Raw genomic sequence first — 15,134 nt, forward strand, 5'->3', positions numbered from 1 at the left:
TTCTATTCCGTTCTTTCTACTGATGGAATGGAGGAATATGTTCATTGAGCACTTTATATTCATTTTCCAGTTTGCGATGGAATGTGCTGGACTTCTAAAGCATACTTCCTAATCACTTTCCAACTTCCGCTTTTTAAATTAGATTTGTTTGTTTGACCTTTATTTATAATTGTGTTCAAAGAAACGGGGGAGCCGGTTCTAATTTTAACACATTCTAGAAATATTTCTTTTTCTTTAATTCCTTGAGTTTCTCTTAAACTTGTGATCCTGGATTGAAAAACCAGTATGGCAACTTAGGATGACAGGTATAACTGGACAGAAACATTGAGAATAGCTAATTACAGGATTTGATTCCACGGAAGTAGGTATCATTCATTATTTTACAGCTATTTTGATTACAGATACATGGGAAGCTATAACCAGATACAATATATACAGAGTTGGGAGGGGGAAAATGTAACATCTTACCTAATATTTGTACAAAATTCTTATAAGTTGTAATGGAGCTATTCAATGCTTACTTCCTATGCAACCAACTGTATAATGATTTTCTGGTGACCTTCAACCTCACTAGAATTGCAGGTCTCCTGGTCTGAAACCCCGTTAATGTGGGTAATGCATCCTCTCCTGGTAGGGCTCCTATTTTGAGATTTGCAAAGTTGGGGTGCTTTAACTTTGGTGTGTCACTTAGTGCTAATCTGGTTCTGGCAGAAAAAACTTCCAGCCCCAATTCATTTCTAAGAAGTTTTATTATTGCATCTTGCACTTCTAATATGCGTTTATTTGGATTTTCGTCTACTTTAGTAGCTCCTATGACGATCAAGATATCGTCATTTATTGAATGTCCTGCATCCACAAATGTCAACTATAAGTTATATTTAGATACATGTTTTTTTTTGGGTGTTTCCACCCACTTCCTTTCAAAGTTTATGTGAAGATGAATACTTATGTGGACAAAGACAATGTAACATGGCATTGTAGCATTATATGGCTAAAATTTCACATTCATACCTAAACTGTAATTCTCTTTGATCATCCGAAGAACTGCAAGAACAACCAAACGAGCTTCAACCTGTTGACAACGTTGGTTTCATTACAAAGATACTTTTAAGAATTTTCCAAGTCAAATGTAACTAACAAAATATTGCTTATTTTATAAATTTGAGAGTAGTAACAGAAACTCAAGAAACAACGAATAAATGCAATGCTGCAATCTGGATTTAACAAAAAAAGAAACGCTGGCAATACATTCTAGGTAAAATTATTCATTTGGTCCTTATAGTTGAACAAACTTTACCTTTAGTCCCTACACATAAAAATCAGTCATTTAGTCTGCATGCATACTTTTTTTATTCTCTTTTAGTCGCTATGAATTTAAACAGTGGGAACTAAAAGAGATTAAAAATTATATGTATACGGATTAAAATAGTATTTGATGGGATTAAAATGGATAATTTTTAAGCACAAAGATAAAAATAAAATCTTATAACAATAAGAACTAAATGAATAATTAAACCTGCATTCTATTATTGACTGAAATTCATGTAAGGCTCACTAAATCATGACTCATGAGTTCCAATCACAATTTAGTGGGACTCATGAAATTCACACAATACTTAAGAGCATGTTGAAAAGATAGTATTGCTAGCATTTCTACAAACACATGTCTTTAAACCATGCTAGAGTTGAGACAGTTTCATGACAAATATTAACTGAGGAATTTATAGGTACCTTTGTGAGACCTTGAACGTCAATTGATAGGATGTCAGCTACCCTCTTTAGCAGGTGAGCAGCAATTTTTTCAAGAAGTAGACTTTGGGATCTCTCTAATTCAGATGTATTGCTGAAAGAAAATTCTCCTTGCATCTCTCTGTTATCTTGTATCACTCCCTCACACCATTCCTCAATCAATTCTTCCAGATAGCAGTCATTGGGTTTATACCTGCAATACATAAGTTATTTAGTTTGAAACTGAAGCGATACTGGTGTCAGAGGATATTCTGGTCATTCCCTTAAAAGTACAATGGATCACATCCTTCTGTTCAATCCTTTCTGTGTTACAATGTTTGGGAACTCGTTATATTGTGTACCAGGAGGACAATGGAAGTAAAGAATTAGAATCAGAATTCCCTCTTTTTCCTTGGACAATGAGGGATTCCTATTTCATTTAAATTCAAGGACACTAAAGAAGATCATGGTATAGGTAACGCATATCATCATTTCTTGAATTTGGGTCACGCCAAACTCAATACCAAAAACCAGTTTATGAGATGAAGATTGTCCAAGTTTTTATAAGGCTTTGATAATATTTACAGTCGATGTAGGATCTAAACACCTTTCTTATGCATAATATTTGGACACCTAAAGCATGAAGCTTGTAGGACCATTTTTTATATTGAATTGGGAAAGTTGTGAGGCCAGACAGGCTTTTGGACAGGCGAAGATGGCCCAGGTGGGGGTTTCCCGAGCCTTTATAAGCTCTAGTTTGCTATACATATATAATTGATTTGGATCTGAACTTCTCAAAACAAACTTTTACCACAAATTCACTATGGGAGAAATTATTACCAGTCAAACAACAACTGATAATAGAAAAGAAACAATATTGAATAGGATCAGCCATACCAAAGTTAACATTATGAATGTAGCATCTGCAGTAGACTACTTTATGTATGCAATTAAGTGCATATAGAGCTTGAAATAACATATAAACATTACTGGGCATAGGTATTTCAGAATTATACTTGAAATTTGAAACCATTAAGAAGTGATCCCAGAAACATCCAAATGTGTTAAAAAAGTTATGAACATATGATTTAAAATGGAACAAAGAAGGTGTACATGGACACACTACACATAACTTACAAAAGATAAATTGTGTGACGTGAGTAATGATAACATACCCTGCCTTTCGCATGTCCAGGTATATAGTCAGGCATTGTTGCACCTCATGTAAGGAGCCATATTTACTGCGTGCCTTCAGAAGTGTGTTGTATGTTATCTGAGAGATAATTAAAAAAATCAATATAGATAAGATGATAAAGATGAAGCATACTATGTTAATTTTTCCCTAGATCACAAGAAAGTTTTCATTTCCATTATTTTCAGAAATTTACGGTATTATACATTGTCTGTCATTTCCTTTTTTCGTGAGTGGATATTTCAACCATTCTACTTATATTTTAGTAGGCTTTTATGTATCCAAGTTGCATTGAGTTCATGGATAGGGCTACCTAAATTTAACATTTTGTGAATATAACAACTACAGTCACTGGGCACTCACCAAATTTGGTCGTATCTGGTAGCTTTTCATTTCTTCATATAATGCTAATGCTTGCATAAAATTCTTACTTTCAACACAAACCTGTGAACCAGAAGGCAAAATTCCCTTGTGTCAAAGACTATATAATTTTAAGATGGTGAAAAACGTCCCTTGAAGTGTACAGGTAATTTCATAAAATAAAATGTGCTCGTTTTGACAGAATAGTTTCGGACCTTAATGGCTGTCGTATATGCAATAACATCAGGTTTAATTCCAGCGTCAGCCATGTTCTTCAAAATCTGCATGGGAAACATGGTCATCTCATAAGAGAACTAAATGCATGACCATGATAAGAATAAGCTAAGAACAACAATATGTTCTCTCTGCACATCAATATTCAGGCAGACTATTATTTCGCAGTAATTATTTTGAAGTATGAATTTTATGGAATATGACATTACGACTTCATGAAATAACAACATCGACAACAAAGCTTTATCTCACTAGGGGAGGTCAGCTGGAATATGATTTCATGGTAATTGTCCAAGGCCACATAATCACTTTCCATCGCTATAATTGAAACATGACAACTTTGAATTTCCTCTATCGTCTATCTTGCCGCTATAATTTTGCCTTGTAAATATTTTACTTTTCAACATTTTGGAGAAGAGTTTTTCTACTACCTGCTCTATTCTATGCCTCAGTAGATTTTTTAAGTACATAATCTCTTTGCTAAGCTGATTTATCAAGCTAACAAATTGCACTAATCGATCATATTAAGATTAACAAATACTTTGCAGCTGTTCTTTTAGTGCAAGTGATCCATAAAAATTACAAATATAATAATAAGAAAAAAAATGGTATTCCCTGTGGCAGTGTTACCAAAACATCAATCCTGATACAATTTGACTAAAAAGGTTTCCCAAAAAATTATGCAAAATAGATGCAAATATATAATACTTTAGATTAATTATAGTTTTACCTCAATGGCACCCTCCACGTTTGCTGATGCTCCACAGATATCTATCAAAATTGACCAGCTAATTTGATTAGGGGAAAGACCTACTGTTTCCATCTCTTTGATTAATGCTTTTGCATGGTAATAATCAGTACCACAGGCCTTCAGTAAAATATTGTATGTTGTTGTAGTTGGTGTGAAAGGGAACCTCTCAGCAATACTCAAGATGTGTGAATTAGAAATGCCACTTGGCATAGTAGTAACATTATGCACAAGTTCCTGTCCTATATTGTTGTTGCGGCCTTCACCAAATGACCCTAACATCTTTTTTCCCTTCCAAGAATGAAAAAAGCGAAAAGCCCTGTCATATTGGCAAGCTTCAACACAGGCATTTAAAATGATGTTGAAACACTGAGTATTAGGCTCACAGCCAGCCAAAATCATTTCTTCAAATAACTGAATTGCCTGCTCTACAAGCCCTGTATGTGCACAGGCATTGATTAATGATGACCATGCGACAATATTAAGAGAAACACCAGCAGAAAGCATGTCTTGCTTGATTGTTAGAGCCATTTGCCATAACCTCGCATCTGCAAAGACCTGAAATTGGTGTCAGGAGATGTCAAATGTACTATTTTTTGTTACTTAGTTGTTCACTGAAGAAGGTTGTAGATTCCATGCAATATCAATGAAATTGTGATGATGTTGAGTTGAGTCTACAATAATATACCTTTATAATTGTGCTGTAGGTAAAGACATCTAATTTTAGCTGTCCCACTGATTCCAAATGCTTAAGTTCCCTATAGATGTCTTGAGCCAGATCAACTCTTCCAGCAACACAGCATGCTTTCAGTAGGATGTTATAAGATGTCATATCTGGTTTTAAACCAAGATTCTGGATTTGTAGAAGGAATTTAGCCAATATGCAGTATTTGCTCAGATGAAGAAAAACTTTAATGCTCCTGCCAACTCTTGGCATGACAATAAAAGCATATGCTGTCAATTAATATATCAAGTTATGCAGAAGAAATCTAATTAGTGTTTTTTTTCTCACTTTTAAGGGATATCAAATGAAAATAATATAGACATAACTCATTCGATGTTGTCCAACACATAAAAAGTTATCGTGAGAAAACAAGAATTGTAAAGACAAGTGAAGTTTTCATTAAAAATAATATATGCATGAATGCATATCTCTGTTCTGGAATGCTGCCTTTTTCTTCTGTGTGTTCACATGTGTGTATATGTGCATATGACAACTATATTCGAAGGGAACAAAGGTTACCTGCATATTTTGATATAGATTTAATGTGTAGCTAAGATCATGAGCATTCACATTCATGAGGCTGTTGAAAACGTATATATTTGGGGTGATCTTCTGATTAAGCAAATCCTGCACCAGAAATTGTGTAAGTGTCCGCTACAATACACACTGGAGAAGTGAATAAATATTACAAAAACTTGTATTAAAATAATCCTTATTTTGTAACACATTTGTGCTAAAAGATTTAGTATTTATCTGTGGTAACCAATTAATTCTTGAAAACCTTTTAATTTAAAATGTCAATTAATCCAATGTAGTGATCATAACCACTAATAGCATAGCTCTACATTTAACAAGAGCAAGAGCAAAAGAGCACATAACCATGGAGGTTGTAACTTGTAAGTAATGCAGAACTCATAAATCTTAGAATTCTTTAAGACAAGTTGAAGTGAGTCAATGTAAACTGCCATAGAAAATACCTCATATATGTACCTAGATTTCATGTAATCACGACATAGACCACAAGCATCAATTATTGCCCGGTATATGTACATGTTGGGAATATCCACGTGTTTCTTCGATAGCTCATATGTTTTCAAAGCAGAAATCAAATCCCTCCTTTTGCCAAATTCTGATATAATATTGCAGAACAATATCTGTGCATGGGGAAGAAGACATGCATACCTGAAAGACGTGGTAATATCATTCTTATCATAGGAAAGTCAACATATATCAACATATACTGACGTCACTAGTTTACACGATATAAACTAAAAATTAACTTCACAAAAGTATATACAGAACATATATTAAAAATCAAAGACAACACATTCAAATGGAATCAAAATGCTCTAGAAATTGAAACTCTCTGTCTTTTACAACAACATAAATCATACCTAACAGCTAAAATCGGGTTCCGACTAAGAACACAGCGTTTAATTACGTCAGACGGCTGAACAAGTCCCCTTATTGATATCTTGAAACCTGAAAGAAGAAATTAATGAATTTTATTCATCACAAGTCACAACAATATCAATCATTACTTCTGGTGGTGGTAATAGTAGTACTAATACTATAACATATGTTCAGAATATACACTTAATTGATCCTAATTTTCTGTATCTCTTTTAGTTACATCAAATCACGTATCATATCTACATTTCTCTCCCTTCTATTTCTATCTCTCTAAGTGTCTAATAGCGTTCATAGATAATGTTTCATTACTCAATGAATGCACAGTATAAATGCTAGAGTTGTACATCCAAAAAAAGTAAACACCCACTAGAGTTAGTTCCTAGTAAGAATATATTAACATTTTATTACAACTATTAAATAAAAAATGTTTGTTGATCTTGAATTCACATTAAATTGATTTAAAAATAAATAAATATACCACATTTCTTATAATAACTATATATATGTGTGTATAAGGAGATTTTTATTTTCGTGCAATGTAAGAATTCAGAAATAAATTACACAACTAATAAAAAATTTTGCTAATTATGATTTCAGGAAAATTATTACTTTTTATATATAACCAAAATAGAGACAACTCCATTCAGAAGCCAATGATCAAACCTCAATCCTTAGTTAAAGCACACAAGTCTCAAATTACTTATGTTAACTACTTTAGGGTGATTATCTAAAAGTGGGCAAATTTATCATGAACGAAAATTTGTATGTGTATATTAAAGATAGATTATATAAAATAAGATTGTGAGGTGGATCTACACTACTTGGAAAAGGAAGCAAAATAAAAAGAAAATGGAGCCAAAAATAATTACGTGTGAGAATCTCCATTAGTTCGACAGCCTCCTCAATTTGGCCGCACGTGACCAAACGGCAACACTCCTTCGCAATGGCATCGATGGAAGAGGCATTAAGATGAGAAGCTAGAGAAACTGCGCGATCCTGCACTCTGTTGAGAGTGTGAACAACACTCCTAACCTTGTTCCCTCGAATTCCCAACAGAACCATCTTGGCCAGAACCTCAGCATCGACCCCAGAATCAATGGCATCCTCATCAAACACTTCAAATTCCTCAACGAGCTTGGAATCGGCGCTGAGAGAGAGGGGTGCTTGGAGGGCGCATGAAATGTTCCAAGAGGAAGAAAAAGGAGCGAGCTTTGGAAGAGAGTGTTTAATGGGGAAGCGATAGGGTGCTGCAGAAGAAGAAGAAGGAAAAGGGGTTGTGACAGAGGATCCAAGGATCACGAAATCCCTCATTATTGGTGATGATGTTGTGATTCGTGGCCAACCGTTTGGTTTGTTGAGGGAACTGTGATGGAAGGGTTTATATGGGTTTTGGAATTTGGATTGGATTGAATTTTAAAGGAGCATGTTTTTTCAACATTATCGTACCCACAAATTCCCTTTCCTTTCCCTTCACGCACCCCATATTCATCACTTTTCTGTAGAAAATATCTAGCAAGCATCTACCTGATGGACATTAATGACAAGTATCTTCTAAATGCAGATTTTATTATTTGGTTTTTTCTGGACAGCCAGATTTTTTATTTGTTACAATTTATTTAAAATGATAAATTCAAGTGAGACAAGTAACATAACAAAACTTACAAAACTGTATTATTTTTAATAAATTTTAATTAATAATAAATAATGTATATGGTATTCAACATTTATCTTCAAAAATTAGCATGTGCGCCAATTTCAGTTAGACAATTAAATTAGCGTAATTTAACTGAAATTGAAAAAGAAAATTGATAGTGTCTTTTAAGTAATTAAAATTTGAGGTGAATTTTAATTTATAACTAGATTTGAAAAATGTCAAATATATTGAGACTGTTAAGTAGAAATTAAAAATTAATTTAAATATTTCAACTGAAATTCAAACATACACTTAGTATTGTTTTTGAGATGATTTTAGTTAATTCTCACTTTAAATATGTATTGCATAATATAATTGATTTATTACATTAACAGAATAATATAATTTTAATAAAACTTTAAAGTATGGATAATAATCTAATGTTATCTTTATCCTTCAATTTATGTTCCGGCCTAAAATATTTTCATAACCAATATATATATATATATATATATATATATATATATATATATAATATATATAAAAGGTTAGGTACCCTGATAGAAAATTAAACTTTTGTTTGACAAAATTTGAAGATCAAATTTGGTTTTAAAACTTTCAACGCGACACCCACATATAATAAAGATTTTTTATCATAAGAATTACTGTGTTTTAAGAACTTTTTTTTCACTTGATTTATATTAGTTTGGTTTTCTTTATAAATCGTCAATTATTATAATTTTTTTACTTTTTGGTTAAATTTAATATGTTAAATATATAATTATAATTTAACTTAACATAGATATTTACACCCAAAAACTACTTTAGTTTCACTCGCGTCGTTTATCATTTACAAAATATATTTCATATTAAACTTACATCTATTTTTTATTTTTATTTATAAATATATTAACTTACAGATTTAATCTCTTTGTAATTTGATTTGTGTTTTGGTTACCTTTTCTTGTTAGCAAAACATTTTTAATCTATTACAATAGTTCTGTTACATATTAATACGAACTAGAAATTAATTCATTTAATATACATATACTAATCAAAAGAGTATTACATTATAATTACACATGACATTTTAATTTGATAAAAAAAAAACATATGAAATGAGACAATAAATTTAGTTCATTTATAAACAACAACAAAATTATAAAAATAAAAATAAAAAATACTAACACCTATATTTTTTTAACCCTGGACCATCATCTATTTGAACTAGATCTAGGACTTGATAGATAGCAAGCAAGTGGTTATCTAGTTCATAATTGATTACCCTGTAACCAACTACATAACCTAAACACAATCCACTAATTGTCATTTACTATTCCATCCAAGTTCAACATTTATCTTGTCTTCACTTACAAGAATTTTTCCATGGAAAAAAAATGGTTAAAGCAAGCACATAATGTGATCATTTTGTTCCATATCCATATCTCACATCCGCATGTAGAAAACCCATCTGAAAATAGATTAACAATGAAAAACCAATGACAAGTGGAGGAAGAAAATTGTTTCAAGTGATTGAAGCAGCAACACTAGAGAAGGAAAGGGAGAAGCATCAACTTCAATGGAAAAGGATTTACATTTTCTGTGAAATAAAACTTCATTTCTACAATTACATTACTTTGAAAGAGATCACTTGATTGGTATTGGTGCAAGAATGGTGTACAATAAAAGAAATGTGACAATAATAATTGCACCCCCAAGAGTGAAAGTGGGACTATTCCAGAACATGAGGTTTGATCTCTCTGTTCTCTTAATAGGATCAACCTCCTCAGAAAGAGGGAATTCTGAACGCCTTGGATTCCAACTCACATACTTATCTGAAAATTTGGAGAAGGGTTTTTTGCCCCCTTGCTTCTTCAATTTTGACCATGCCTTGTCCCAATCTGTTGAAGATTTATCACCTGACACATTTAACCATAACCAACAATTATAATAGCTTGCAGTGACTTCTGGAAACAAACAAGTTGAAGAGTAAAAGTTTGATTATAGTGTCTGGGAAACAAATGATTCTGGTAATTTTCTCTGTATTTTCTTTAACCTTCTGCATGTCATTTGAAGAAAATTATCTTCTACTTCATTCATCCTATTTCCTTTCTTTGTAATGCAGAGCAAAACTATATTTGAACACAAATTCTCATTGTACTAAATAGTTGATAATTATTAGAGAAAAGAAAACTACAAGGATTGAACTCCAGATCATTTTGTTTGTACAAAAACTGATAAGACAAAATTTAGCTATTGTTCTTTTAGGTAATGTGTGAATGTTTTTAACCTAAAACTAAAATATCGTCACTTTTATGTTAGTAATTTTGATCTAAAATACTCTTCGTGTTACTCGATCAACAAAAAAGGATGAGATATTTTAGATTCAGATTAAAAAAAATCATACATTCAAATTCAAATTGTCTTACAACTCCCCCTTTCACACCATTCTCTGTTCCTATTTTGCTCTGAAAATATCACTACCAAGCAAAATACTATCATACATGCTCATCATCACTGTAATTAGGGAAAAAATGGAAAAATGGTGATTGTAGAACAGTAACTGCATACCCTTATCGTCTTTCGATTGAGATTCCTTGGAACAGAGAAGCTTGAAAGGTTGGTATCGTGAAGAAGAGAAACGATGCGATATGAAAGGTGGTGATGAAATATGTGAATAAACATCCATTTGCATGCAATTGAATTTGAATTTGAATTCCAAAATTGTTTAGGTGGAAGCCAGGAAAAAGATCATCACCTGTTTCTTATCCTTTCATTTGGATCTCCAAATTCATCACCTCCTCACAATTGTTCTTCCTTTTTTGCCCCTCAACCTCCACCTTAAAGTCAACCTTCATCTGTAAATTCTATTTTTTTATGATTTCAATTTGTAATTTTCCTCTCCCAAATTCATGATGCATGCTCTAGTTTCGGTCGTATATATTTTTAATTTCAATTATATAATTTGATTTTAATTGAATGAATATTACTTTTCCCGAAGAAGTATTAGTTTATTTAGATATAAAATTTATACTTACATGTATATGGCACTTCCATCTATTTAGAAATTTTTAATTTTTAAATGATTTTAAAAAAATATTAAAAATTTATAAACGATTAAAAAAAATGAAAAAAATAAAAGATAATAAAAAAATTTATTAAAATTTGTCCGAACACTCGCGTCACGTGACACCAATTTTAAAATAATTTAAAATATGAAAAATTTAAATAAAATGAGTTTTCAAAAATATCAAAAATTCAAATCATTTTTTAAATAATTTTTTTCAAAGAGAATTACGCAATTAAAGGCATGTTCGTGAGATGTTAATATCTTCCCCGTACATAATCAACTTTTGGATCCAAAACTGATTTGTTAACATACGACATTGTCTTATTTTTGTTGATTAATTTCCCCCATAATTATAGTCGCGATCCCAAACTTATTTTTTTCAAATTTTATTTTTAATTTCTCGTCTCGTCACGATTTAGTTCGGATCTCACGTGTAGCAAATGAAAAGAATAATAGGTTTTGACGCGCCTTGTACCGAATTAAAAGAGAAGCAGCAATGGAACATGATTTGTATGAGGTCCTGTGGTTAAGGGTCGCGGTGTGACCCACTGCTCCTTTTCTTTCACTGTCATTTCCTCATGTTCACAAAAACATTGCCCCCTCTCATCATGTCCCTTCAACTTCTTTCTTTATACCAATCTTCTCTTTAATCTTCATTCTTTATCTATCTAATGTACTACCCACAATCTATTTACGCCGCCAAACTATTCCACACCATATAACCCTCTTTCATATCGTCATTTTTGCCTTTCACACTTGTGACACACTTGGGAAAATGCGTATTCAAAACATTTTAACTTATACCACAAAGCTGTTTCTGTTCTTGTTTCGTGATCAGCTCTTAAAATGTCTTGCAAATTGCAATTTGTTTATTCCATTTGCACAAGTGGAACAACTAAAGTAGCAATTTTGCTTTTCGGGTATGCCCATAACATGAGAGGATGAAATGGACGTGAAGGAAGTTTGGTTTGGTGGTACTGACCTAACATTTACAACTACGCACCTCACTTAACCACACAATCCTTCTCTCTTTCTCTTCTTAGAAATTAGACTTCAATCTAAATTAGTTCATAAAGTTGGGTACTTTCATACTCTGTTATAGCTATATACCACGTTATCTAACACCGAAAAGGATTGGATATTTCAAGCATAAAGTTTAAATAAACATGCATTCATTGGTTGTTTGGTAACAATCACTACATAGGCAAAACAACGTTTAGTGAAATGAAGTATGATACTATCTCTCTCTTTTGTTATATTTAATTTGTCACACTAACTATAGTAACAGTTGAAGTTTTCAACCAATGGCAATGGCGCCCTCAACTCCATCTAGTGGCTCTGGCAAGAAGGTTAGAAAGCCTTATACTATCACCAAGTCTAGGGAAAGCTGGTCTGAGGAGGAGCATGACAAGTTTCTTGAAGCTCTTCAACTGTGAGTTCTTATTCTTTATTCTTAACTTAACCATAATGATGCTTTACTTCACAAATTATTCCCTTATCAGTACTCCAGATTGAGTTATCAAAGTTCTGTTCTTTTCCGGTTTTTGAGAGAAGTATCAAACACAATCTGCTATTGAATTACTGACCTTTTTTTATTTTGTTATATATATTTTTGGGTGTTCAGATTTGACAGAGATTGGAAGAAAATTGAGGATTTTGTTGGTTCAAAGACAGTTATTCAGGTTAGGAAGCAGTTCTTCAGCTATGTTATCATGATTTGTGTATTCTGCTATCTCACCATGAGTTTTCTTCAGATTAGAAGTCATGCCCAGAAGTACTTTCTGAAGGTTCAGAAGAACGGGACAGTAGCACATGTTCCTCCTCCTCGTCCTAAGCGTAAAGCTGCTCATCCTTACCCACAAAAGGCATCAAAAAATGGTTTGTTTCTATTTCATACTATGATGTTCTGTTCTTTAAAAGTACAACATGCACATTCCTGACATGCTGCTTTCTGGGTTTGGCAGTTTTGGTGCCATTTCCAGCTTCCCTGGCATATGTTTCTTCCACGTGGGATGAAAATTTCTTGCCCATGAATTCTGGATCCAGCAGATCACTGCCCCATCAGGATGAACTCACCAATTTTCATGGAGATGAAGGCACGCGTGTTTCCTTTTATTCTTTCATATTTTTGGTTCAATTGTTTTGTTTGAGATGAAGAGTATCTGCAATGGATGTGCTAAATGGAACTTTCCACCACTTGTTTATGTTTTATGACGTCACTGATTCAGCTGATATTGGATCAAAGGGGGTGACAATAATTGGCAACAGCTGTGTTAGCAATGTTGGGAACTCTACTAGAAAGTTGTCTGCTACTGAAATGCCAAAACAAGGGAAACAGACTCAGGTGCTTCATGGTAATGATCTTACATCCGTTGATATTTGTTCATCATGTACAATATGCTTGCATAGTGAAATTAATAGCTGGTGGTGATTCTCATTTTGGCCAAATTTCGCAGGTTTACCAGATTTTGCTGAAGTTTATAGCTTCATTGGAAGTATTTTTGATCCAGACACAAAAGGCCATGTCCAGAAGCTCAAGGAAATGGATCCTATAAATTTTGAAACTGTGAGTAGAATAAACATATTTTCCTGACTAAGAAGAACTTTGTTTCCTGCATAATCGGTAATCTTCGTTAACATCACAAGGCATGTAAAAAGTTCTGTTAATATTATGAAAGTTACCTGTTGAGCTTTGCATGAACCATACATGTTAATTGTCACAAGGTAAAGCTACATTCACATTTAAGTTAGAAATGAACTTTAAACTTAACTCAACCTCAAAATATCAATTTTATAAAATTAGTTTTGTACCGACTTATATACTTTGAAATTGTCTAATTTTTAGGAAACGTGGAACTTTAAACATATTCGCATGGATAAATAATGTACTGGTTGCTTTTTATTATCTCTTTTAGTTGTGATATAGTAGAGCATTGTTGTTTTTCTCTGTGACTAAGAATTGGCTTACAAATTTGGTGCTCTGCAGGTTTTGTTGCTGATGAAAAATCTCACTCTCAACTTGTCTGGTCCTGACTTTGTGTCCGTTGTAAGTTTCAAATTCAAATAAATCTCAGTCATGTATATCTATCTGCACTATTTGTGCTAATTTAATGAATCTCAGTAATGTATGAACTTAATGCAAGGTCCTTTCACAACACAGTTAAAAGTATTATAACGAGATCAAATTTGTTGATAGTTTTGACGATTATTGAATGTTAGATTATACAAGTTCATTTTCATTGTTTTATACAGAGGAATGCCATGTCATCACACGATGGCAACACGGAATTACGGCAGGAATTGATGTCAAGAAATAGACAAACGATGTATCATGTCAAACAGCTCAACAAACGTTAATTGAACAGTGCGTGTTTTTTCCTCTGATGTTTTGTAACTTTCCTTTTGCTTTCCATATCCCTTTCGATAGTAACATCTCCTACTACAGTGATGAAATTTGGATGGAAGACTGAAGTTTTGCTGAACCAGCAGCAGCACCAATGCATTCTCATTGCGAAGCTTGTAAATGCAACAAAACCATCATCACCAGGAGAATGGGTGTTAGAAATGCTACCAAAACCAAAAAGATACGAATGTGCACATGTTGCAGTGATTATATTTCCGTTGTTTAACGTTGTGTTTGTTTTGAGCGATGTACTTTGTTAGAGAAAGGGTTACAAGGATTGATATGGTTTTAATCTGTAGAAATAGTTTATGGGCTCCACATTCTCGTATCATTGGTGTATTATTATTTTGACACCTAACAAATTTCAACACGCATTTTATTTCCATTTGTTTCATTTTTTAGTTTTTTTTTAAATAACAACGTTAGCTTCTTCTTTTTAATGATAAAAAAAACATTTTTTCTATGCTAATCACATTGAATTTGACGATAAACTCTCCAAATTTAATACAATCATGTTGGTTGTGTTTAATATCAACAATCACTGACATTTAATCCTAATCAATTAAGTCACCCCACATAATGAATTATACGGTATGCTGTGAGTATATCTATTGAAACCAATTTTGACA

General features: G+C 32.7%; 3 protein-coding genes across 4 annotated transcripts; 1 reads left to right on the forward strand and 2 right to left on the reverse strand.

The window, feature by feature from the left end:
* Positions 1-324: 324 nt before the first annotated feature.
* On the reverse strand, positions 325-7,842 carry LOC114183402 (Tetratricopeptide repeat (TPR)-like superfamily protein). Its single transcript, XM_028070419.2, has 12 exons — positions 7,269-7,842; positions 6,381-6,468; positions 5,964-6,168; positions 5,506-5,613; positions 4,951-5,115; positions 4,245-4,820; positions 3,496-3,561; positions 3,284-3,364; positions 2,904-3,001; positions 1,732-1,942; positions 1,012-1,072; positions 325-846 (listed from the first exon to the last, which is right to left on the reverse strand). The coding sequence occupies exons 1-12, from the start codon at positions 7,708-7,710 to the stop codon at positions 518-520; spliced, it is 2,430 nt and encodes an 809-aa protein (XP_027926220.1). The 5' UTR covers positions 7,711-7,842; the 3' UTR covers positions 325-517.
* A 1,765-nt stretch (positions 7,843-9,607) lies between these two features.
* LOC114177694 (2,3-bisphosphoglycerate-independent phosphoglycerate mutase) lies at positions 9,608-10,852 on the reverse strand. The gene is made up of 2 exons (XM_028063160.2): positions 10,604-10,852; positions 9,608-9,951 (listed from the first exon to the last, which is right to left on the reverse strand). Exons 1-2 carry the CDS (start codon positions 10,725-10,727, stop codon positions 9,680-9,682), a joined length of 396 nt encoding a protein of 131 aa, XP_027918961.1. The 5' UTR covers positions 10,728-10,852; the 3' UTR covers positions 9,608-9,679.
* Positions 10,853-11,724: 872 nt separating this feature from the next.
* On the forward strand, positions 11,725-14,899 carry LOC114179670 (protein REVEILLE 8-like). Of its 2 annotated transcripts, none has more exons than XM_028066093.2 (10): positions 11,725-12,331; positions 12,436-12,534; positions 12,727-12,784; positions 12,857-12,980; positions 13,067-13,198; positions 13,331-13,456; positions 13,559-13,668; positions 14,089-14,148; positions 14,355-14,466; positions 14,548-14,899. In XM_028066093.2, the coding sequence occupies exons 1-9, from the start codon at positions 12,327-12,329 to the stop codon at positions 14,457-14,459; spliced, it is 819 nt and encodes a 272-aa protein (XP_027921894.2). In that variant the 5' UTR covers positions 11,725-12,326; the 3' UTR covers positions 14,460-14,466; positions 14,548-14,899. The 2 variants fall into 2 exon arrangements, with proteins under 2 accessions (XP_027921894.2, XP_085529249.1); XM_085673123.1 differs by having other exon boundaries at positions 11,725-12,076; positions 12,391-12,534.
* The last annotated feature ends 235 nt before the right edge of the window (positions 14,900-15,134 follow it).

The sequence above is a fragment of the Vigna unguiculata genome, chromosome 1 (genome assembly GCF_037176805.1).
Source record: "Vigna unguiculata cultivar grain cowpea cultivar isolate G323 ecotype 2 chromosome 1, ASM3717680v1, whole genome shotgun sequence".
Classification (NCBI taxonomy): Eukaryota; Viridiplantae; Streptophyta; class Magnoliopsida; order Fabales; family Fabaceae; genus Vigna; species Vigna unguiculata.

Bases quoted from the DNA above. Each gene is read 5' to 3' on its own strand.
- LOC114183402 (XM_028070419.2), bottom strand. From the start codon at position 7,710: ATGAGGGATTTCGTGATCCTTGGATCCTCTGTCACAACCCCTTTTCCT. The intron at 3,562-4,244 runs GTAAAACTATAA...TTTCCCATGCAG, and splicing joins ACGTGGAGGGTGCCATTGAG to ATTTTGAAGAACATGGCTGA. The intron at 3,365-3,495 runs GTCCGAAACTAT...TCTGGTTCACAG, and splicing joins CATATACGACAGCCATTAAG to GTTTGTGTTGAAAGTAAGAA.
- LOC114177694 (XM_028063160.2), bottom strand. From the start codon at position 10,727: ATGCAAATGGATGTTTATTCACATATTTCATCACCACCTTTCATATCG. The intron at 9,952-10,603 runs GTATGCAGTTAC...TAAATGTGTCAG, and splicing joins TCAATCGAAAGACGATAAGG to GTGATAAATCTTCAACAGAT.
- LOC114179670 (XM_085673123.1), top strand. From the start codon at position 12,407: ATGGCAATGGCGCCCTCAACTCCATCTAGTGGCTCTGGCAAGAAGGTT. The intron at 12,981-13,066 runs GTTTGTTTCTAT...TGGGTTTGGCAG, and splicing joins ACAAAAGGCATCAAAAAATG to TTTTGGTGCCATTTCCAGCT. The intron at 13,199-13,330 runs GCACGCGTGTTT...TCACTGATTCAG, and splicing joins CAATTTTCATGGAGATGAAG to CTGATATTGGATCAAAGGGG.